At 46.0% G+C, this 23,952-nt stretch overlaps 1 protein-coding gene across 1 annotated transcript in view; it reads left to right on the top strand.

Moving 5' to 3' along the window:
- The first annotated feature begins 323 nt into the window (after positions 1–323).
- Positions 324–23,952, top strand: part of adamts17 (ADAM metallopeptidase with thrombospondin type 1 motif, 17) — a 654,840-nt gene continuing 631,211 nt past the window's right edge. Inside the window, exons 1-3 of the mRNA XM_072468796.1 lie at positions 324–441; positions 1,972–2,297; positions 5,406–5,565. Coding sequence (XP_072324897.1) covers positions 366–441; positions 1,972–2,297; positions 5,406–5,565 — 562 coding nt within the window. The 5' untranslated portion in view covers positions 324–365. The remainder of the gene's footprint in view (positions 442–1,971; positions 2,298–5,405; positions 5,566–23,952) is intronic.

Genomic DNA, 23,952 nt, shown 5'->3' with positions numbered 1-23,952 from the left:
GAAGGGAGAATAACCTGGGTGGGAGGGGTCTTTGAATATGCTCTCTGCTTTCCCAAGGTAGCAGGATCCCGGCACCTGGTGAGGATCCCGGCACTCGGTGTGCGGTGGGTGGGGCCAGAATCTAGAGGCGTGGCAATGGGCGGCGGGGGTCAGGTGGCGGAGGGCGGGGCAGTGGGCGGGGTCAGGTGACAGTGGGCGGGGTCAGGTGGCAGAGGGCGGGGCAGTGGGCGGGGTCAGGTGGCAGAGGGCGGGGCAGTGGGCGGGGTCGGGCTAGACAGCACCTCCCCCCTCCTCCCTGCCGCCGGCTCTCTGTGTCTCTCACAGCGCAGCCGGTGAAGCTGCTCCTCCCGCCCGGAGTGCGGACCATGTGTGGCCGCTCACTGCCCTGCCTGGCGCTGGCCGCCTGCCTCCTCCTGCTGTCCGACTGTAATTCTGACCCAGGTACCCACTGCCCAGCCGCTGGAACCGGCACCCGGGAGTTGTCGGGGGAGGGATCGCGTATCCGGAGGAGGTGTCACTCCCGGGGGTCCAGTGTCCGGAGGGGGAGTCGGGTGTTAGGAGGAGTGGGGGAGAGACTATGTCTGGACAGGGGGGGGCAGCGGGGTCGGGTGTCCGGAGAGGGGGGCAGTGGGGGACGGCTGTCCAGAGAGGGGGGGCAGTGGGGGACGGCTGTCCAGAGAGGGGGGGCAGTGGGGGACGGCTGTCCAGAGAGGGGGGCAGTGGGGGTCGGCTGTCCGGAGAGGGGGGCAGTGGGGGTCGGCTGTCTGGGGAGGAGAGCAGTCGGGGTATGGAATCTGTGGCGGTCGGGTGTCTGGGGGGCGGGGGCAGTGAGGGTCGGCTGTCCAGAGGGGGGGGGCAGTGGGGGTCGGGTGTCTGGAGGAAGGGGGCAGTGGGGGTTGGGTGTTTGGGGGTGGGGGTTGGGTGTTTGGGGGGGGGGGCTGTGGGGTTGGGTGTTTTGGGGGGGCAGTGGGGGTTGGGTGTCTGGGGGGGGCAGTGGGGGATGGGTGCCTGGGAGGGGCAGTCGGGGTCGGGTGTCCAGAGGGGGTGCAATGGGGTTCGGGTGTCTGGAGAGGGGGGGGCAGTGGGGAACGGCTGTCCGGTGAGGGGGGCACTGGGGGTCGGCTGTCTGGAGAGGGGGGCAGTCGGGGTATGGGAATCTGTGGCGGTCGGGTGTCTGGGAGGGGGGCGGTGTGGGTCGGCTGTTTAGAGGGGGGGGGGCAATAGGGGTCGGATGTCTGGGGGAAGGGGCAGTGGGGGTTGGGTGTCTGGGTGGGGGCAGTGGGGGTTGGGTGTCTTTGTGGGGGTTGGGTGTCTGGGTGGGGGCTGTGGGGGTCGGGTGTCTGGGTGGGGGCTGTGGGGGTCGGGTGTCGGGGGGGGGGGGCAGTGGGGGTCGGGTGTCTGGGGGGGGGCAGTGGGGGTCGGGTGTCTGGGGGGGGGGGGCAGTGGGGGTCGGGTGTCCGGAGCAGGGGGGCAGTAGGAGTCGGGTGTCCGGAGCGGAGGGGGAGGCGGTAGGGGTCGAGTGTCCGGAGAGGGGGGGGCAGTGGGGGTCGGGTGGCCGGAGTGGGGGGGGGGCAGTGGGGGGTCGGGTGTCCGGACGGACGGGGGGGGGGGTCGGGTGTCTGGAGAGGAGGGGCAGTCGAGGGTCCAGAGAGAGGGGGACAGTAGGGGTCGGGTGTCTGGAGGGGACAGTAATGGTCCGGTGTCCGGAGGGGGTGGTTGTGTGATCTGGGGGAAGTGGCAGTGGGGATCGCTTGTCCCGAGGTTGGGTGGGTGGGGGTCGGGTGTCCGGAGGGGCGGGCAGCGGGGGTCGGGGGTCCGGAGGGGGGGGGGGCAGTGGGGGTCCGGAGGGGAGGGGACAGTAATGGTCCGATGTCAGGAGGGGATGGTTGGCTGATTGGGGGGGGGGGGGTAGCCCCCGTGAGTCCGGTCTCTTCTGGCCCCCGCTAACCTGCCGCTTTCCTCTCACTCCAGCCGCCGCCGAGCTGACTGTCCCCAGGAGGATCCGCCTGAGCGGGGAAGGAGCGGGAGGCCGGGCCCGGCGCGGGCTCCTCCCGGGGGAGGATGGAGCTGCCGGCGGGGAGCAGCATCTCTACATCCAGCTGCCGGCGTTCGGGACCGAGCTGCTCTTACACCTGAGGAGGGAGCGGGGCTTCCTGTCGCCGGCATTCACCGCCGAGGAGCGGGGCGATGGAGGACGGAGCGTCCGGCCGCTTCCAGCCCCGCGGCTCTGCTTCTACACCGGCCACGTCCTCAAACAGCAGCGCTCAGCCGCCTCTCTCAGTACCTGTAATGGACTGGTAATCAATAATGAATCATTCATCAATAAGCCACTACATAAACATCAGACAACACAGGGGAGGGAGGCCACTCAGCCCATCAGCGCTTGTTCTAGCTCTATGGGCTGAATGGCCAATGAACCCTCAGGTAAACAAGAGGTTAAGCCTTTCAGCAAACCTTTGGCTTTAAGCCCCTATCTCAAATTAGTTTGCACCAAAATGAACCTTTGCTTAGTTTGAACTTTCATTAAATCCGAGTGGAGCCGGAGGGAGAGGGAATGAGAAGCAGATTCAGTGACATTTACTGGAGAGAAGTCAGAGTTTGGATCTGAGCTGGGGGCTAAACTCTGCAATGGGCTGTCACTCTGCTCAGGAATTAATAGTTGTGTGTTTTTTTCATGGAGAAGTGGGAGTGGTGCGAATCCAAATGTCATGTCCACACCGGCAGGACACTTCTCATCACTGTCATTTTTCTTAATGGTTTGAATTTGCAGTTAATATTCCTGTGTCTAAACCCAGACCAACTCTGCTGCAGTAAGGAGAAGTGACTGGGAGCAAATTAGAGAGCTGGTAACAATTTACAAGCAGGAAACCCTGGCAGATGGCTTGGACTGAGGAGGAGAGTTGGACTGGATCTCTTGCTGTAGCTGGGTCAGGTGTAGACTAGAGACTGAGTTGTGGATTGGCAGCGGGAGCTTGGCTCTATATCAGTTGAGATGGAACGCTGTAAGTAGGTTGGATTCAAGCCAGATGAGCAGGACGTGAGCGGTATTCCCCTGACACCTCTTTCCTTTAGAAGCTAAACAAGGGGCAATATGACGGGAGTGACGCCATGAAGTTCCCCGTAAGACCTCCCGAGAAGTCTTCAAATCCAATCATTAAAAAAAAATAGTTGAAAATCCAAAGGAAATAAGATCAGAGCCAGAAGTGACTTCGATTGACTCCAGAGTAAGGATTAATTGGATGTTTATTATAGAAGCATAGCTACTGGCAGTCAGTTTGAACTGAACCCTGTGCCCATTAACTCTGTAATTGATTTAACTTGGGCTGCATAATTAATTTCCTTCTAACCGAAGTTCCGGAGCAGCTTTCTTATTCGAACTGTCTAACAATGGAAGTTATAAAATATTGTAATATTGATCGATTGCATGCGGTTTGCTAAGTTACATTTTGTTTTTCCTACTTTGAGTTTTTAAAATTCTAATCGAAGGAGGACAATGGATTTTGAGAAGTTTGTAGGAATGATTACTGGGGTAATTGGCTATAAACACAGGTTCCAAAATGTGGGCATGGTCGGATGCTTTTTCAGAGGGTCGATGCAGACTCAATGGGCCAAATGGCCTCTTCCCACACTATGAATTCTATGGTGCTGTCGTTCTGATGATATGTCCCCGTCATCTGACCTTTAGGTATAAAATGTCCCATGGCATTATCTCGAATAAGAGGGAAGTTATCCCTGCTGTCCAGGCCATTATTTACCCCACAATCAATTTATCCATCAGCAGAATCAGATTATGTCATCATCACAATTGTGTATGGGAGCTTGCTGTGTACAAATTGGCTGTCACGTCTCCTACATTGCAGCAATAAATATGCTTCAAAGATGCACTTCATTGGCTGTGAAACAATTTGACGATGGTCAAAGGTGCAATCTTCTATTAAAAAATGATCCAGAAGGGTCATTATTATCTGTATTGTTACAATGTTGTGTAAAGGATGCACAATGTACTGTGTTGGTTGACCAAAAATTTTCAATAAAATATTATTTAAAAAAAAAAAATGATCCAGAATTTGTTACATAAAAGTGGTGTCAGGAAAATGGGTTCACTAAATTCCAAGTATTACCAGACCACACCATATAGGAATATCTACTTTTGTTTCTTAAGTCCAATTGATAAACAGATGCTTTGTGTGCAGATGGACCAGCTGTTTCCGAGAAGGGTAATTGAGGTTACAGCTCTCCTCCTCCCGTTGGAAGTCTTTCATTCCAGATTGTGGCTTCAATTTATGGGTTAAGCGAAAAGCACGGCAAGGAATTGTTTGCTTTGGGTCCCTAGAATTTGGGCAGTGTTGCTGCAGAATTTAACTGTTAAATGTCCAGTGTTTTAGTAAGACAAACGCTCTTTGTCAGAAGAGACATTAACTTTACAAGGAAAAAAAATGCGCTTTGGTGAGATTGCAATTTATTATTGATGGCTAACAATTCTGCAACACTTACAAAAATTCTGTACAGTTGAGATTTCTCCAGAATACATTAAAAATATATATTTTTTTCATGTGCAGAGCCACAGCAGCTGAAAACTGAGCACATCCGTGCTTTCCAAATACATGGGTGCTTTAAGAGGCTTTAAAGGACTCCCTGAACGTGATCAGTTAATGAAAAAGTTAGGGTTTGATTTTACTGGATCTCACTAAAGAAATGCTCGAGGTCAAAGCCTTATGGGAGCAAGGAGTCAAATTTTGTCTTTGCACATCATCAATCACGCACTGCAATTTGCAATGTACCCCAGAGGTTCAGTCAGCCTCACCTCTGTGTCATAGAATCATAAGAATCCCTACAGTGCAGAAGGAGGCTATTCAGCCCATTGAGTCTGCGCCGATCCTCCGAAAGAGCACCCTACCTAGGCCTGATCCCTGTAAGCCCACCTAACCTACCCGTTGGACACTAAGGGGCAATTTTTACCATGGCAAATCCACCTAACCTGCACATCTTTTGACTGTGCAAGGAAACCCAAGCAGACACTGGGAGAATGTACAAACTCCATTCAGTCAGTCACCTGAGGCCGGTATCGAACCTGGGTCCCTGGAGCAGTGAGACAGCAGTGCTAACCACTGTGGTACCATGTCATGTGCTTTTAGTCAGAGGAGGAATTTGTATAGCTGGCACTTATTAAAATAGTGGCACATCCTTCATTGGGGAAATGTTTGATAAAAGATTACACCAAATAGTGCATGGATACATTTCACTCAATATCAAGATCCTCCACTCCATTATATCTATGCTTTGAACTTCTAGCTCATATCTGTGGGATTGGCTTGATAATTGGAAAGGATTGGTTAAAATATAAGATGGGTAAATATAAGCCACCTTACCTAGTAAATTAAAACAGCTTTCATTTTTTTTTCCAGTTTGGCTATATCCAGATTGGAGATGATCTGCTGTCAATAGAACCTGTGAATAAATTGAATTCATCATTCAGTGGAGAGGTTCACCAGATCTACAGGCACAAACGGTCCCTCTTACCGGAGACAAAACACTTCCCCCATGACTTCAGCAACGTGATCAAAGGTAATCTACTTTGGGTCAAAAGATGGTGGGTGTGTGGGAAAACTGGACCATGAACCTAAATTTTCCACATTGCGAGCAGTTTGAGGAACTGTGGTCAGCGTGGATTTGTAGGGTAGGTCACACCTGATTAATCTGAATGTTCTGAAGAGGTGAGGAAAATGTCGAGGGATGTTATTTATTTTTAAAAATAAATTTAGAGTACCCAATTCTTTCTTTCCAATTAAGGGGTAATTTAGAGTGGTCAATTCACCTACCCTGCACATCTTTGGGTTGTGGGGGTGAGACCCACGCAGTCATGGGTAGAATGTGCAAACTCCAGAGAGACAGTGACCCGGAGCAGAATCGAACACCGGTCCTCGACACTGAGACAGCAGTGCTAACCACTGCACCACCTTGCCACCCTGCTGGATGTTATTTATATGGACTTAGTGCCTTCTGAAGAGATTGTTAGCTGAAGTTGTAGCTCATGGAATTGATGGTGTCTTATTGGTTTGTCTAGGAAATACGCTGGGCGACAGGAAACCGATTGGGTATAATGGGTGGGTATATTAATTGGCAGGATGTGATCATGTCCTATGAGCATCTGTGTGACGGGCAACATTGTAAGTGGTATTGAGGTCTTCTCTACATTGGGGAGACTGAACCCAGACTGGGTGACCGCTTTGCGGAATACCTTCACTCAGGACGTACGCATGACCCCAAACTTCCTGTTGCTTCCTATTTTAACTCCGCATCCTGCTCTCATGCCCACATGCCCATCCTTGGCCCACTTCAATGCTCCAGCGAAGCCCATCGCAAACTGGAGGAGCAGCATCTCATCTTCCGGTTAAGCACATTACAGCCCTCAGGACTCAACATTGAGTTCAACAACTTTACATTGTGACCGCTCTCCTCCATTTTGACCCCTTTTATTGTAGTGCATCCCAAACATTTTTTGTCCCAATGCAAAACCTCCCTCCCATCTGTCATTTGTTCTTAAGCTTTGCTACATCTTTATTTCAATCTCTCCCAGCTGTCACTAATCACTGACCTCCTACTCTGTTCCAGCTGCTCCACCCCATCTTATACAGTATATAATTCAACACATTTCTCCCACTCTTCAGCTCTGAAGGAGAGTCAAATGGACTCAGTGTTAACTGTTTTCTCTCCCTACAGATGCTGCCAGACGCACTGAGTTTTTCCAGCAATCTGTTTTTGTTTCAGATTCCAGCAACCATTTTTTACTTTTAATATAAGTGTTGTTTGAATCTCAGCATTACAAAAAGATGCTGATCAATTAAGTGAATGCATAAAATGTGGAAAAAATACTTCAATGTAGGGCAAATGTGAAGTTGTTCACTTTGAAACTAAAGAAGTATAAAACAGGACACTTTCTAAATGACGGAAAGCCAGAAACAGCAGAGGTCCAAATTAACGGGGGAGAGTCAGGGTCCATATATATGATCATTAGAATGTAGAGTAAGATACAGCAAATAATCAAAGGGTACTGGAATGCTGGGCATTATATCTAGAGGATACAAGAGAGTAGAACTGGTGCAACCATACCTGTAGCACTGAAGTTCTGAGGCAGAATACATTGGCTTTGGAGGAAGTGCAGTTTAGCTTTACCAGAATGATACCTGGACTCCAAAGGGTTAAATCATGAGGTGAGATTACGCAAATAATGATTGTAATCCCAGCCATTTATTTGATCAAAGTTTTCATGATTTTAAGGACATTTGATTCAGGGAAATTATTTGTACTGTTTGGGAGGTATGTGCTAGGCGTCATAGTCTTAAAAACTAGAACAGGCTTTTCAAGAGTGAAATTAGGCACAATTAAATAGTAAAGATTTGCAACTCTCTTCCTTGGATAGAAATTGATGTTAGACGTAGAAGCAGAATTAGACCATTTGGCCCATCAAGTCTGCTCTGTCATTCAATCATGGCTGATATGTTTCACAACACCATTCTCCTGCCTTCTCCCTATAAGCCCTGATCCTCTTATTAATCAAGAACCTATCTATCTCTGTCTTAAAGACACTCAGTGATTTGACCTCCACATCCTTGTGCAACAAAGAGTTCCACAGATTCACCACCATCTGGCTGAAGAAATTCCTCCTCATCTCAGTTTTTAGGGATTGTCCCTTCAGTCTGAGGCTGTGTGTCGGGTTCTAGTTTTTCCTACAAGTGGAAACATCCTCTCCACGTCCACTTTATCCAGGCCTCTCAGTATCCTGTAAGTTTTAATAAGATACACCCAAATCCTTCTAAACTCCAATGAGTACAGACCCAGAGTCCTCAATGTTAGATTAATTGTCCATTTTAAATCAGAGATTGATAGATTTGTGGTAATCCAAGGTGTTAAGGGATATGGGACAAAGCTAGGTGAAAGGAGGAAGGTTACAGTTCAGTCATAGTCTCATTGAATGGCGACGAAACAGGTGTGAGGAGTGCTGATTACTTTTCCTGTGTTCCTAGCTGTTATGGGTCAGGGTTTAGAGAATCCCAAAGTGTATCATGGAGTTCACCTGACCCACAACTTTTAATAGATTGTGGTATGGGGAGCACATGGCTCATTCTACAGGTGTGGTACAGCAGAAATGGAGGAGTATTTTTAAAAACAAAACAATGTTTATTCTATGAACTCAAGTTAACCTTTTTAAAACAAACAGTGAATATCTTAGCAACCATTAATTCAAATACACCCCCAAAGAATACAACACTAAGTAATCTGTATGTTGTTCTTTTAACATCCAAAAGACTTAACAAACCTCTAAACAGAAGCACATCAGGGTTTATATTCAACACTTTTACAATTCTGGGTTCACCAAATGATCCATAGATAGTCTTTGGATGGCAGACTTCAGATGCAGCTCAAACTGAAACTAAAAAGCAGAAGTAGAGCTCAGCTCCACCCACACTCTGACATCACTCCAGTAACGTGAGCAGCTCCATTTCCTAAAGGTACATTTCTTAAACACTCATCTCTTAAAGGTACTCTCACATGACACTAGCACCAATTCACTTTACATGAGAAAATCCTGGGACATACTCGGTGGGGGACGAATGACTCTTCAGAGTTGAGGTGAAGACATGGATTGGAATTTTCCACATCAGTAGCCCTGGTATGCACATTTACTGGTGGGCTGAAGTATTGCAATTTTCTGATGTTGTTTGCCACGAGCCCTGGGAATTCTGTAGCGGAAATTCCACTTTATCTAAAAGGAAGAAATAAGCCCTTATTTTTCTACTGCTTTTTTATCGTTTTTCTTGAATACAAATAACGCTGTTTGATATTCTATTTGCTTGTGATAGAAGCAAAATGGATTCCTATATCTAGATTATTTCCTGATCCTATGTTCCTATGATCTGTTTAGGATGATTGAGGCAAAATGTAGATTTCCTGCTTGCTGTAAAGGATATTTTTTTACCTTTGGGTTGGGGATGGGGCGTAGCGGTTGCTGAACCTAACCTTTTGAGTCTCATGATCAGGAATGCAAGCCATCAAATGTTCAGTAGTGATGGTGGAAGAGATGGAACCCCGAGGGAAAGTGGCTGTTTACAGCCAGAGGATACTTTGGGAAGAGGACCTGTGTTTCTTCTAAGCACACATGAGGAAGGAAAAGCGAAACTACCTCTTGTATTCTTTTCTCTAGTCATGTCGTTCATTGAAATTGGAAATGGGAGGCTGCTATGAACAGTGAAGAGGAAAGCACAAGGCCATGAGATATGGAGAAATGCCTTTACAGTCGCTTACTGGAAGTTTATGTTGGGTGACATGATACAGTTTTGAGCAGGGGGACCTGAGTTGTAGGTGCACAAGTTGTGAGGGCAGTTGAGAAAATGGTTAATGAGGCATTCAGGCTCCTGGGCTATAGAAATAGACGGTAGCCATGATGTGGAGATGCTGGCGTTGGACTGGAGTGGGCACAGTAAGAAGTCTTACAACACCAGGTTAAAGTCCAACAGGTTTGTTTGGAATCACTAGCTTTTGGAGCACAGCTCCTTCATCAGGTGAGTTATCTGATGAAGGAGCTGTGCTCCGAAAGCTAGTGATTCCAAACAAACCTGTTGGACTTTAACCTGGTGTTGTAAGACTTCTTACTATGGAAGTAGAGGCATAGAGTACAAAAGCAAGGAAGCTATGGTGAACATTTTATAAACACTGTTTTGGCTTCCATAAGAGTATTGTGTCAAATTCTGGGCACTGTGTAACACTACAATTTAGGAAGGATGTCAAGACATTGGAGAGGGTTCAGTAAAGGTTTGAGAATGGTTTCAGGCATGAGGGACTTCAGTTCGTGGATAGATTGGAGGAACTAGGGCTGCTCTTCAGAGAAGGATGAGAGGAGATTTGATAAAGGTGCTCAAAATCATGAGGGGTCCGGACTGAATAGAAAGGAAGAAATTGTTCCTGTTGGCGGAAGGATTGAGAACCTAAAGGCATTGAAATATGATGATTGGCAAAAGACTGTAGGAGACACAAGATGAAGCTTTTTTGCAGCAATTGTTTAGATCTAGAATGTGGTAGAGGCAGATTCAGTCGTGACTTTCAAAAGTGAATTGGATAATCAGCTGAAGAGAGGATTTGCAGGCTATGGTAAAAAGGAAGTCTGAGAGTACCTCGGGCAGGAGCACCCGCCTCTGAGTTAGGAAACCCGGGGTTGGTGTTCCACTTCAGGACTTGTTCTCCGCAGGAGAATCGTAGCATCCCTACAGTACAGAAGGAGGCCACACAGCCCATCAAGTCTGCACCGACCCTTCGAACGAGCACTCTTCCCATATCCACTCACCCATTCACCCCTCCCTACCACCCTAACCCCATAACCTAACCTGTGCAATTCTGGACACTAGGGGCAATTTAGCATGGCCAATCCACCTAACTCGTACATCTTTGGACTGTGTTGGGAAAACGGAGCACCCGGAGGAAACCCACGCAGACACAGGGAGAATGTATAAATTCCACACAGACAGTGACCCAAGGCCGGAATTGAAGCCGGGTCCCTGGCGCTGTAAGGCAGCAGTCCTAACCACTATGCCACCGTGCTGTGAGAACCCAGCAACTGGTTCAGGCAAGCCAGCATGTGTTAGTGCCAGACCCCAGCCTCGATAAATAGCAAGGTTGGCAGCAGAGAAAGCATCGGCTTGTAAACCGACCTGTCAAATCTGCCCCAAAAAGGCAGTTGATATGATGGGTGAGCAATCAACATTGTGGGTGACCCCAAGTAATGTGGGAAAGAGCTGAACGAGATGGGAAAAGATTGGGGACTATATGGGTTCTTGCAAAGAGCCAGCACACAGAGTTCAAATGATGGCCTCCTGTGCTGTAATCCTGCCACGATACCATGACTGATTTTAGACCATAATTGCTTGTGGAAGTGACCGCATGTTAGGTCTCTGCATTTCTGGAACTGCACTCTAAATCTCCGAATTCTGGTGTAAGGGAAGGTTACACACTCTGCTTTTCGGGAGAGTGCTGTGAGCTCCCTCAGCTTAGTAACACTGCTATTGTTTTTTAAGCCGTGCCATTGAACATGTTAGCTTGGCGACGACCCTTTACAGTGACAATTTTTGTCGTATCTCAAATTTGTGCCTCCTTATTAATAGCTCACAGCCAGTGGAGGTTGTTTATTTGCATTTACCCACCATGTGCCATTTTTGTCCATCTGAAGGGTGAGGTGTTTGCTGCATGAAATCTTCCACAGTGATGATTAACATTGTTCAATCTGCGGTTGGTGCACGTTCTTTGTGTGTTGTACCATTGGCAGAATGTTAACATGGGGGCTTTGTGCATCAGGAATTCAAGGCCAATCTGCTGCTTCACTATCTCCCATTCTTCAATATTTTCCACTTTCTCTATCTTTAGCTTTGATAAAGTGTCACCTGGACTCGAAACGTTAGCTCTTTTCTCCCTACAGATGCTGCCAGACCTATTGAGATTTTCCAGCATGTTCTTTCTGGTCTCCCATTCTTTATTGGGTGCTAATTTACATCAGATCTGCTGATTTCCAGGTTCGAGTGTTGGACCGTTAAAAATAAAAGCAATAGTACGGACAAAAAAATGCTAAACTCACTGAGGTGGGCACTTTTTTTTTTTTTTTGCCAGAAAATGAAAAGTTTTGACCAAAAACTCAAATAGTTTGGACCTTCATTTGAAAAAAACATTAGTGCCTCACATAAAACAAATGCTTAACTCACGGAGTGCAGTGTTTGTTGCAGTTCTTTCTACACCGTATTCCCATACGTGGTAGCACAGTGGTTCGCACTGTTGCTTCACAGCACCAGGGTCCCAGGTTCAATTCCCAGCTTGGGTCACTGTCTGTGCGGAGTCTGCACGTTCTCACTGTGTCTGCGTGCGTTTCCTCCGGGTGCTCCGGTTTCCTCCCACAAGTCCCGAAAGACGTGCTGTTAGGTAATTTGGACGTTCTGAATCCTACCGCTGTGTACCTGAACAGGCGCCGGAATGTGGCGACTAGGGGCTTTTCACAGTAACTTCATTGCAATATGAATGTAACTTACTTGTGACAATAAAAGATTAATATTATTATAATTCAAGGTTAAGTTTTTGGAGTTCCAACTTGACCCAAGTATGAATTTGGTGTTCCAATGGCTCATTGGCTTCACTTAGTGTGGATACTCTTCTGAGTTCACATTATTTTTAATTTCTGTACCTGTCTGTCTTTGCTTTCATGAAGCCAAGGGTGGTAGCTGTGTGAAGTGGTGCATTCTATCTACTTTTGTGTCCAGTGATGGGTCCCATTCCCAATCCAGGTGTTCCTCAGCGCGCCCTTCATCTTAACAACATGCTGCTAAGTCTCAGCCTCTAAATTAAAACCCCCGACCAGAGACCTGTCCCTTCACATATCACGAGTGATGCATGTGTGAGAAGAACTTATCATCAGGTGGAGACTATTTGGCCCCTTGAGCCTTCAACTATTCATTAGGATCATTGTTGATCTTCAACCAACCTCACTTTCTTGCTTGACTCCCACATAACTAGATTCACATATCCAATCGATTGGGACTGCCGTGGGGCAGTTGACCATCAATGCAAGGTGAATGAACAAAGTTTGTGAACTTAAGGACTAAGGGGGAATTTCAGCTCATCAGTCTAATTTGAGTTAAAATGCAAATGGATGATGTAATTTGCGAATGGATGTCAGTGTGAGCAGGTGCATTTTAGAAGGAAGAATAAAGAATGCCATTTGCCGCTTGGCTAATAAATTTAAATGGGAGTCGATGAGCAAAGAATCAAGAGATTCAGGTGCACAAATGGCTGAAAATATCAAGGGCAGGTCCATCAGGCTATTTTTCGAAGAAAGCAAACCACTAGAATTCATTTCTGGAATGATACAATTGAAAAGCAGGGAAGTCATATTTAAGCTTGTGTAGAACAATTACATGGATCACATTTAGGAGGACTGTGCCCAGTTTGGGTCTCCATTATTATAAAATGGATATAGAGGCATTGGGGAAAATGTGAAAAAGACATGCAAGGATGATAACTGAATTGAGCTTCTACAACTCGAGGAAGACGAATAGGCTTCTTTAGAATAGAAATGATGTGGAAATGCTGCCGTTGGACTAGGGTGGGCACAGTAAGAAGTCTTACAACAGGTTAAAGTCCAACAGGTTTGTTTCGAATCACTAGCTTTCAGAGCGCAGCTCCTTCCTCAGGTGAATGAAGAGGTGGGTTACAGAAACATATATATAGACAAAGTCAATGATGCAGGACGATACTTTGAATGCGGGTATTTGCAGGTAATTAAGTCATTACAGGTCCAGACAGAGAGAAGGATAATCGCAGGCTAAAGAGGTGTGAATTGTCTCAAGCCAGGACAGTTGGTAGGATTTCGCAAGCGCAGGCCAGATGGTAGGGGGTGAATGTAATGAGACATGAATCCAAGGTCGCGGTTGAGGCCGTACTCATATGTACGGAACTTGGCTATCAGTTTCTGCTTGGTGATTCTGCGTTGTCATGCGTCCTGATGGCCGGCTTGGAGAACGCTTACCCGAAGATCAGATGCTGAATGCTCTTGGCTGCTGAAGTGTTCCACGACTGGAAGAGAACATTCCTGCCTGGCGATTGTTGCACGATGTCCGTTCATTCGTTGTCGCAGCGTCTGCATGGTCTCGCCAATGTACCATGCCTCGGGACATCCTTTTCTGCAGCTTATGAGGTCTATATATGTGTTTCTGGAACACACCTCTTCATTCACCTGAGGAAAGAGCTGCGCTCTGAAAGCTAGTGATTCAAAACAAACCTGTTGGACTTTAACCTGGCGTTAAGACTTCTTGTTTAGAATAGAAAAGGGAAGGTTGAGGAATAATATTTCATGGTATTTAAAGGGTTTAATACTGTGTGTTTCTTTTATTATTTGAGGGATGTGGGTGTCGCTGGCGAGGCCAGTATTGATTGCCAATCCCTAATGGCTCTTGCGAAGGTGATGCTGGGCCATCTTCTTGAACCACTGCAGTCCATGTGGTGTAGGAACATGCAATGCCATTAAGGAGGGAGCTCCAGGTATTTGACTCCGCGGCAGTGAAGGAATGGCAATATATTTCCAAGTCAGAGGGGAATTTGCAGGCAGTGGTGTTCCCATGTATCTGCTGCTCTTGTCCTTTCAAGTGGTAAAGGTCGCGGATTTGGAAGGTGCACTCAAAGGAGGCTTCATAAGACCAGATATAGGAGCAGAATTAGGTCACTTGGCCCATCGAGTCTGCTCTGCCATTCAATTATGGCTGATAGTTTCTCATCCCCAATCTCCTGCCTTCTTCCAATAACCCCTGATTTCCTTATTAATCAAGAACCTATCTATCACTGTCTTAAAGATGCTCAGTGAATTGGCCTGCACAGCCTTCTGCGGCAAACAGGTCCACAGATTCATCACCCTCTGGCTGAAAAAAATCCTCCTCATCTCTGTTTTAAAGGATCGTCCCTTTAATTTGAGATGGTGTCCTCTGGTTCTAATTTTTCCTACAAGTGGAAACATTCTCTCGACGTCCACTCTATCCAGGCCTCGCAGTATCTTGTACGTTTCAATAAGATCCCCGCTCATCCTTCTAAACTCCAACGAGTACAGACCCAGAGTCCTCAAACGTTCCTCATATGACAAGTTCTTCATTCCAGGTATCATTCTTGCGAACATTGCATTTGCCTTCTTAACTGCTGACTGAACCTGCACGTTAACCTTAAGAGAATCATGAACAAGGACTCCCAAGTCCCTTTGTGCTTCTGCTTTCCGAAGCATTTTCCCATTTAGAAAATAGTCTATGCCTCGACTCCTCCATCCAAAGTGCATAACCTCACACGTTTCCACATTGTATTTCATTTGCCACTTCATTTCCCACTCTCCTAACTTGTCCAAGTCCTTCTGCAGCCCCCTTGCTTCCTCAATACTACCTGTCCCTCTACAGATCTTTGTATCACCTGCATACTTAGCAACAGTGCCTTCAATACCTTCTTCCAAATCATTAATGTATATTGTAAAAGGTTGTGGTCCCAGCACAGACCCCTGAGGCACACCACTAGTCACCGGCTGCCATCCTGAAAAAGACTTCTTTATCCCCACTCTTACCCTTAACACCCTTAATTTATTTAACAGTCTCCTATGCGGCACCTTGTCAAAGGCCTTCTGGAAATCTAAATAAATCACATCCACTGATTCTCCTTTGTCTAACTTGCTTGTTACCTCCTCAAAGAACTCTAACAGATTTGTCAGACACGACTTCCCTTTGACAAAGCGGTGCTGACTCAGTCCTATTTTACCATGCATTTCCAAGTGCTTTGCGATCTCATCTTTAATAACAGACTCTAAAATCTTACCAATGACCGAAGTCCGGCTAACCAGCCTATAATTTCCCATCGTCTGCCTCCCTCCCTTCTGAAACAGTGGTGTTACATTAGCCACCTTCCAGTCCTCTGGAACCCTTCGTGCCTCCAGTGATTCCTGAAAGAACATCACCAATGCCTCCACAATTTCCTCAGCTATCTCTTTTAGGACCCTGGGGTGTAGTCCATCTGGTCCAGGTGACTTATCCACCTTCAGGCCTTTCAGTTTCCCCAGAACCTTCTCCTTAGTAATGGTCACTGCACTCACCCCTGTCTCCTGGAGCTCTGGCATCCCACTGGTGTCTTCCACCGTGAAGACTGATGCAAAGTATCTATTCAGTTTGTCTGCTATTTCTTTGTTTCCTATTATTACTTCTCCAGCCACATTTTCTAGTGGTCCAATGTCTATTTTTGCCTCTCTCTTACATTTTATATATTGAAAAAATCTCTTCCTATCTTCCTTTATATTACTAGCTAGCTTGCACTCGTACTTCATCTTCTCAATGAGTTGCTACAGTGCATCTTGTAGATGGTACCCATGGCTGCCACAATGTGGCGGTGGTGGAGAAGAGTGAATGTTTAGATTGGTGGTTGGGGTGCAAATCAAGTGAGCTTTTTGTCCTGGATGGCTTTGAGCTTCTCGAGTGTTGATGGCTATTCAGCTTCTTGTACCAATCTGCTCTTTGAAGGAGCAACACAATTAGCTCCAATAACCCCTTGCTCTTTACCCATAGTCCTAAAAATTTATCCCCTTCATATATTTATAATTTTCTTTTTAACATGACTTTTGAATCTGCTTCCACTGCCTTTTCAGGCAGTGCCTTCCAAATCAGAACAACTCACTGCATAATAAAAATTCTCTTCTCCTTCTGGTTCATTTATCAGTTACCTTAAATACATGTCCTCCTTTGTGACTTGTATATGATGGACAGGCTTTGGGGAGTCAGGAGGTAAGTTACTCGCCTCCGGATTCCCAGCCTTTGACCTGCTCTTGTCGCCACAGTTCAGATTCTGCTTAATGTTAACCCAAATGATGTTGACAGTGGGGGATTCAGCAATGAAATGCCATTGAATGTCACGGGAGATGGTTGGATTCTCTCTTGTTGGAAATGGCTATTGCCTCGCACTTGTGTGACGTGAATGTTACTTGCCACTTGTCAGCTCAGTCCTGGATGTTGTCCAGGTTTTGTTGCATAGAGACACATTGCTTCAGTATCTGAGAGTTGTGAATGGTACTGGATATTGTCCAGACATCAACGAACATCCCAACTTCTGACCTTGTTGCTCTGGGGAAGGTCATTGATGAAACGGCTGAAGATGGTTGGACATGGGACACTGACATGAACTCCAGCAGCAACGATGTGAGGCGTAGATGATTAGCCTCCCAAAGCCATCTTTGCACGAGATGTGACTCCAACCACTGGAGAGTTTCCTTATTTTCATCAATTTCACTTTGTTCGGGCTCCTTGATGCTGCGCTTGGTCAAATACAGCTTTGGTGTCAAAAGGCAGTCAGTCTATGGGGGCCAGAATAGGTCGGGCCCGGGCCCTTTTCGCGCCATCGTGAAACGCGACGGCGTTCACGATGGCGCGAACACTTGGACGCCATATCGGAGAATCGCCCCTATTATCTCAGACCTTGCTATGTATGAAAAAAATGACACACCAATAAAAAACATTTAAAAAATATATAATTGGCTGCATTTGCACAGCAAGCAGTCGTGTGCTTCCCAAGTTTCCAGTTCCATTTTGAACTCTACTTTGACTCTGTTTCTCTCTCTGGATGAGCCCAGACCTGCTCACTTCTTCCAGCAATTTGTTTTTTACTTCAGAATCCAGTATCCTCTGTTTTGCTTTTAATCTTGTCTTTGATTCTGCGTTGGAATGTTTGAAACAGTTTACAGATTCACCACCTGATGATGGCAAATTGGTGTCCAAAAATGAGAAGCCATCTTTTCCCAGTGCCATGGATGGAGTTGAGGTACTGATCAGTCAGAATCTATCTGACGTTCGAGCAACTGAGTGACCTAACCCAGTTCCTAGGTGTTTGTTGACTGATCCCTATATCGACTGACTCCAGCTGTTGTGATTTGATTTCTCTCTTCCCCTTTAGACATGTGTTTGAGGTCCTGGGCTGAAATCTAAGTAGAATTTCTCTTTTTAAGCGCATGGGTTTTTAGAGATACTGTGCATCGAAAACATAAAATATGAAAGTTCTTTCTAGTTATTTCATAGCTAAGTATTGCTGAAAAAAGAAGCCTCAAAATCTTTTATGCAATCATCAGGACACTTTGCAAAATACCAGGAGAAACAATCATTTATATTTTGAGAAGAAAGCGCTGGTTGGGTGGCAAGTAGACTCTGGTAGAGGCATTGCCAAGGAGAATGCACCAGATGACTGATGGTTAAATGTCAAGCATTGTTTGAAATTTAAACCAGGCATTTTGACCTTGGTTGGTCAAGGCATTGTCCTGAGGAATAATACAGCCAATGGCTGTCACTCGTTTTGTTTAGCTCAATGTGTGTACATGGTCTTCCTGTCTACAAAGAACAGAGCCCTATGCATTAATGTAGGTAGTTTCCAGTATGTACAAATGCACTACACGGAGACCGACTGACCATAGACCACAAGACCATAAGACATAGGAGCAGAATAAGGCCACTTGGCCTATTGAGTCTGCTCTGCCATTCAATCACGGCAGATATTTTTCTCATCCCCATTCTCCTGCCTTCTAGCCATAATCCCTGATCCCTTTATTAATCAAGAAATTATTAAACTAGTTGTCAATGTAATTCTCAGCATTCTGAGGGTTATTTAACAAATGTCCAATCACAGCATCACATCTAATGCTAGATACTTTATTAAGTTTTACATGCAGGGGCTGGCTGGGTATGGTCTGTGCATCTGTTGTGAACAGCAACTGGGTCATGCTGGCAGCCACTAAACCCAAACTAGGTCCTACCTGAATAGAAGGACAGAACAGAGGAATGGCATACAAATACATTGTTCACCATTAATCGAGCCTGCAAATTGCTTTTATGCTGCATTATTTTTGGAGACTTAATTGTCCTTTCTTCAACATGGAGATATTTTAGGAGACACAATCCAAAAGATACCTGGGGCCCCATGACTCAAAGGGGTTCATTTATATTCGTAAAACACTTTTGTAATGTCAAGTTATCATGTTCCACAGAATGAAAATTTTGTGAAATAAAGTTGGTATTTGCTGAAAGATCACGTAATCAGTGTGGTGCATGATGGTTGCATTTCGCTGTTTGACTTGTTTTAAATTGGAAAAAGCAGTTGATTGTGTTGAACATGTCCCGTTGCTGATGTGTATATTTCCAGCTATGTGCTGCAGAGTTAAGTAGTGTTGATCACTTATTTGAATCTGAAAGTCTTGGCAGAGAGAGGAGAAGGAATCATAGAATTTACAATGCAGAAGGAGGCCATTCGGCCCATCGAGTCTGCACCGGCCCTTGGAAAGAGAACCCTATCTAAGCCCACCTAACCTTTTTTTTGGACACTAAGGGCAATTTAGCATGGCCAATCCACATAACCTGCACATCTTTGGACTGTGGGAGGAAACCGGGGCACCCGGAGGAAACCCACACAGGAACGTTGAGAACGTGCAAACTCCGCACAGACAGTGACCCAAGCAGGGAATCGAACCTGGGACCCTGGAGCTGTGAAGCATCTGTGCTACCGAGCTGCCCAATGAATTGGATAGCTCTTTCAAGAGCTTGCACAGACATGATGGGCTGAATGGCCATGATTCATTAAAGGACTATTGGTGACCATATGTGAGCATTAACTCTGACTGAAACCACATGGATCTAATCCACAGTACTCAACGCTAATGGATGTCGTGGTAGTGACAACATTGTAAGAAACCTTAAGTTAACTTAAACAATCATCATGGATATCGCAGCCTCAAAGTTCAATGTACCAGGTACTGAAAAACACACATTGTCACTTCATGTCCATGTTTCTGATCATAGGCTGCGATTGTATGAGCCTCTATCATAGAATTATCATAGAATTTACAGAGCCGAAGGAGGCCATTCAGCCCATCGAGTCTGCACCGGCTCTTGGAAAGAGCACCCGACCCAAGGTCAACACCGCCACCCTATCCCCATAACCCAGTAACCCCACCCAACACTAAGGGCAATTTTGGACACTAAGGGCAATTTATCATGGCCAATCCACCTAACCCGCACATCTTTGGACTGTGGGAGGAAACCGGAGCACCCGGAGGAAACCCACGCACACACTGGGAGGATGTGCAGACTCCGCACAGACAGTGACCCAAGCCAGAATCGAACCTGGGACCCTGGAGCTGTGAAGCAATTGTGCTATCCACAAGGCTACCGTGCTGCCCCATATACAAAGTAATTAAATCTACACCATTATTCTCCTGCTATTGGAACAAACCTAGAATGACTAGTTTTTCAGGCTACTACCAAATGAATTGAAACACTGCAGGCCCTTTGTTTAATTTTATTGTAGTAAGACATTTAAACTCTATGTCCAGTTATGTGATTTTTAGCCCTAATTTTTAACTTGTGTGGAGTGCAAGGCCTCTGTGATCTCACTGGTGTGAGTCTGTTCTGTTTTTACTTTCTGGGTTTTATTTAAATAATGGAACACTGACCACTATCTGAACCTGGGAGGCAGGAGGCCAATGTTGGGTTCCAGAGGGAATGGTCTCCCAGAAGTGATCAGGAGGTTTTTGTGCTCGGGGAGGGGCAGAATCCATACAACCCTTACGGTGCAGACGGAGGCCATTAAGCACATTGTGTCTGCACCGACACGTCGAAAGAGCACCTTACCTAACTTCACATCTTTGGACATTAAGGAGCAATTTTAGCATAGCCAATTCAGTTAACCTGCATAAATTTGGCCGGCAAGAGAAATTCATGGCCAATCCACCTAACCTCGCATCTTTGGACTGTGGGAGGAAACCAGAGCACCTGAAGGAAACCCACGCAGACCCGGGGAGAACGTGCAAACTCCACACCCGCAGTCGCCCAAGGCTGGAATTGAACCGGTGACCTGGGGCCGTGAGGCAGGAGTGCTAGCCATTGTGCCACCCTGGGGCAGGAGTGGCCCAAAATTATGACTCCCCCTTCCAGTCACCCATCAAATGTCCTGAAGATGAATCCAGCTTAGAGGGATGCCATACGCGTTCCTTGTAGGTACAAAACTGTCAACTGACGATTTGGCTCATCTCCACCAACCTGAATGCACTTGAACTCTGTTTAGTTCCATTTGAATGACTTGGGTTCTCTGGTTAATTTCGGTGCAGACACGGGAGGACGTGCAGACTCCGCACAGACAGTGACCCAAGCCGGAATCGAACCTGGGACCCTGGAGCTGTGAAGCAATAGTGCTATCCACAATGCTACCGTGCTGCCCTTAAGAACAAATAAATCTACACTATATCATTTTACCGTAATAGTGCCTGTAAACATTGTGCATTGTATAATATAGATAAAGCGCAGTCCTGTGCTTGTAAACTAGGAATAATTTTAACACTAATAAACTTGCAAACCTTTAACAAAGATTAAATGTTACACCTGAACACACAGGCTTGGGGACGGTGAATTCAAATATGAGTCTGTGCAAGCCTGACTGGAAGCAGGTTACACTTGATCTTTGTACAGACATTGGAATCTGAGTGCTTTTTCAGTCCACAAAACTCAATACAGATTAATCATTTTATCAAATGAATTAACTTTACGACCTCATAATTTTGACCCCTGAACAACGTCTCACTTCAAAGGAATTTTATATTTTGTATGATCAAAAATAGCAATTGGTTGAAATGACTGCCCTTTGATCAATTTGCAAGCAGTTTCATTCATTAGGGATATAGTAAAAGGGATCAGAAAACAGTGCAATTTTCATCTGGCTACTTGCTTTCAAATAAGTTATTTTTTTTTCAACTTTTATGTTGTAATAGATGCCAGCTGTAAAATTGCTGGAGATATTCTTAGCCTAGCTTCTGGCTATATCCATAGAATCCCTACAGTACAGAAGGAGGCCATTTCAAACCCTGGTCTCTGGCGCTGTGAGGCAGCAGTGCTAACCCACCATGCCACCCATAAATTATCCAAGTGGCTTTACAGACCGATTGGCTATATATTAACGATTATATGCTTGTAAAAGTACTAAGTTCATGACATTGCATTGTCTTAAGTTAATTTACTTCTGAAACATTTACTGCTAAATTAAATAGAACCAAACCAACCAACAGACAATTAGCTGAATGATGAGAGATGGCCAAGCCTACCCACACTATTACATATAAGTTCAGTATCTAGGGGAGGAAGTGGCAATAGTGGTATTGTCACAGGACTAGTAATCCAGAGACCCAGGATAATGATCTGGCAACCAAGGTTCAAATCCCACCATGGCACGTGATGGAATTTAAACTCAATAAAATATCTGGAATTAAAAGTCTAATGATGACCATGAAACCATTGTCGATTGTCGTAAAAGCCCAACTGCTTCAGTAAAATCACATCTGCTTCAGTAATGTCCTTTAGGTCTGGCCTGCATGTGACTCCAGACCCACAGCAATGTGGTTGACTCTTAACTGCTCCTCGTGGGCAATAAATGCTGGCACAGCTGGTGATGCCCACATGAATGAATTTTTAATGAAAATTGATGGGCAGCAGGTGATTGAAATATTTCTCACTGAGGCAGAACAGTCCAAACTGAGAAAATAGAACTTCCTTTTTTCTTCATGAAGGTACTTTTGAGGGCAAGCGAGCTCAGGATGGACATGGTTTCAATTAAGCAGCACATACAACTGTTCAGTTGATTTTTTTTTTTCTGAAGCCATCAAGTAGGAGTAATTGTTCAATAGTGGAGGATAGCAGTAATTGTTCAATAGTGGAGGCTAGCAGAGGTGAAGTCACCAAGGTGATCCCAAGTGTGAGAAGCAGGTTAATATAATTCTGTTAACACAGCCGAAAATGCAAGGTTCCACCCAGCAAGCTTCCACCCTTGCTTTAAATTGAGCAAACTTAGAACAATCTTGTGCAACTGTAAGAAGTATGTATTTGCAACACCCAACCTCCCAGATCACTGGTGGTGAACCAATGTCCTATAAAACGTCTCTAGATTGGAAGCATGGGTTGATTGGCAGCCCTCTTCACAGGTAGAGCAGGACCATGGTCCTTTTCCTTCTTCACTATTTCTTGTATCACTGGAAGTGCTGTTATGGAGCTCACTGGGCCAGTTCATATCCCCACATTGTATACATGCTGTTCCAAGTTCAATATCTTAGCAGGAGAGTTCGCAGAATGTTGCACCTCTTTGTCAGTTTTGAACCCAAGGAAGGAATAGAGTTAAAAATTCTGTTTTTAAAATAAAAATCTTGCAGACTTTGATTATTGCTAATCTGTTATTTTTAATGATCTTATAATCTACAGTGTGATATTATTTACTCTTCTTTCGAAGATCGTGGGGGCCTGTGGTTGTCACAGTGAGTTAAATGAACAAAGACTTTCAGTTTGACCCATAGTTAAGTTACAAAACCAGAGATTGGGTACATGTAAATCATAGAATCCCTATCGTGCAGAAGGAGGCCATTTGGTCCACTGAGTTTGCACCAACCCTCTGAATGAACACCCTACCTAGGCCCACTCCCCTGCCCTATCCCATGTCACCACCTTTGGACACTAAGGGACAATTTTTAGCACGGTCATCCACCTAACCTGCACATCTTTGACTGTGGGAGGAAACCGGAGCACCCGGTGGAAACCCACGCAGACACTGGGAGAATGCGCAAATTCCACACAGTCACCCATGTTGGAATGGAACCCGGGTCCCTGGTGCTGTGTGGTAGCAGTCTAACCACTGTGCCGCCCTTCTACAGACAGTTCTACATAATTCCTGGGGAGGGTCATGGGTTAATGGCCAGGGGTGGTCTTTGCTCCTGAACACTAGAAATACCTGATGACAATCTACAACTAGAGCATCCAGTGGATAACCGGCTGTTTCAGGTAAAAGACCTGGAAACCTTGATTGGAAATGGGATCTGGTTATGATGAGCATTTTAGCGCACACGGTCAATTCTGCTTTTATTGTCAATGGCTGCAATAGTGGGGAAAAAAATCCCCAGGTGTCTTTTAATATTTAATCATCAGGACTATTAACCTTTCTTTCCACCAGTATCACCTTCTAATATATAATGCACAATGATAGAAAATTAATCTGAGAATTTGGCGCAGGATTCTGTGATCCTGATGCTAAATCGACGCCGGAAACGCCATCACGTTTCACGCCGGAAACGCCATCGCGTTTCTCGACGGCGTCAACAAGGCCTCAGGATCAACAATTATGGCCCCTACAGGTGGCCAGCATGGCGCTGGAGAGTTCCGCTCCAGCTGCTGATCCTGGCGTGAACTGGGCGCCGTGGGATCCGCGCATGTGCAGTGGCACTGGCGCCAACGGGTGCATGCGCAGTGGCTTCCTCCAATGCTCCAGCCCCGACGCAACATGGCGCAGGACTACAGGGGTCGGCGCGGACGAAAGGAGGCCCCCAGCCAGAGAGGCAGGCCG

The sequence above is a fragment of the Scyliorhinus torazame genome, chromosome 12 (genome assembly GCF_047496885.1).
Source record: "Scyliorhinus torazame isolate Kashiwa2021f chromosome 12, sScyTor2.1, whole genome shotgun sequence".
NCBI classification, from domain to species: Eukaryota; Metazoa; Chordata; class Chondrichthyes; order Carcharhiniformes; family Scyliorhinidae; genus Scyliorhinus; species Scyliorhinus torazame.
Note: the sequence above shows the minus strand (reverse complement) of the source record. Positions and strands in the feature narration are given on the sequence as shown.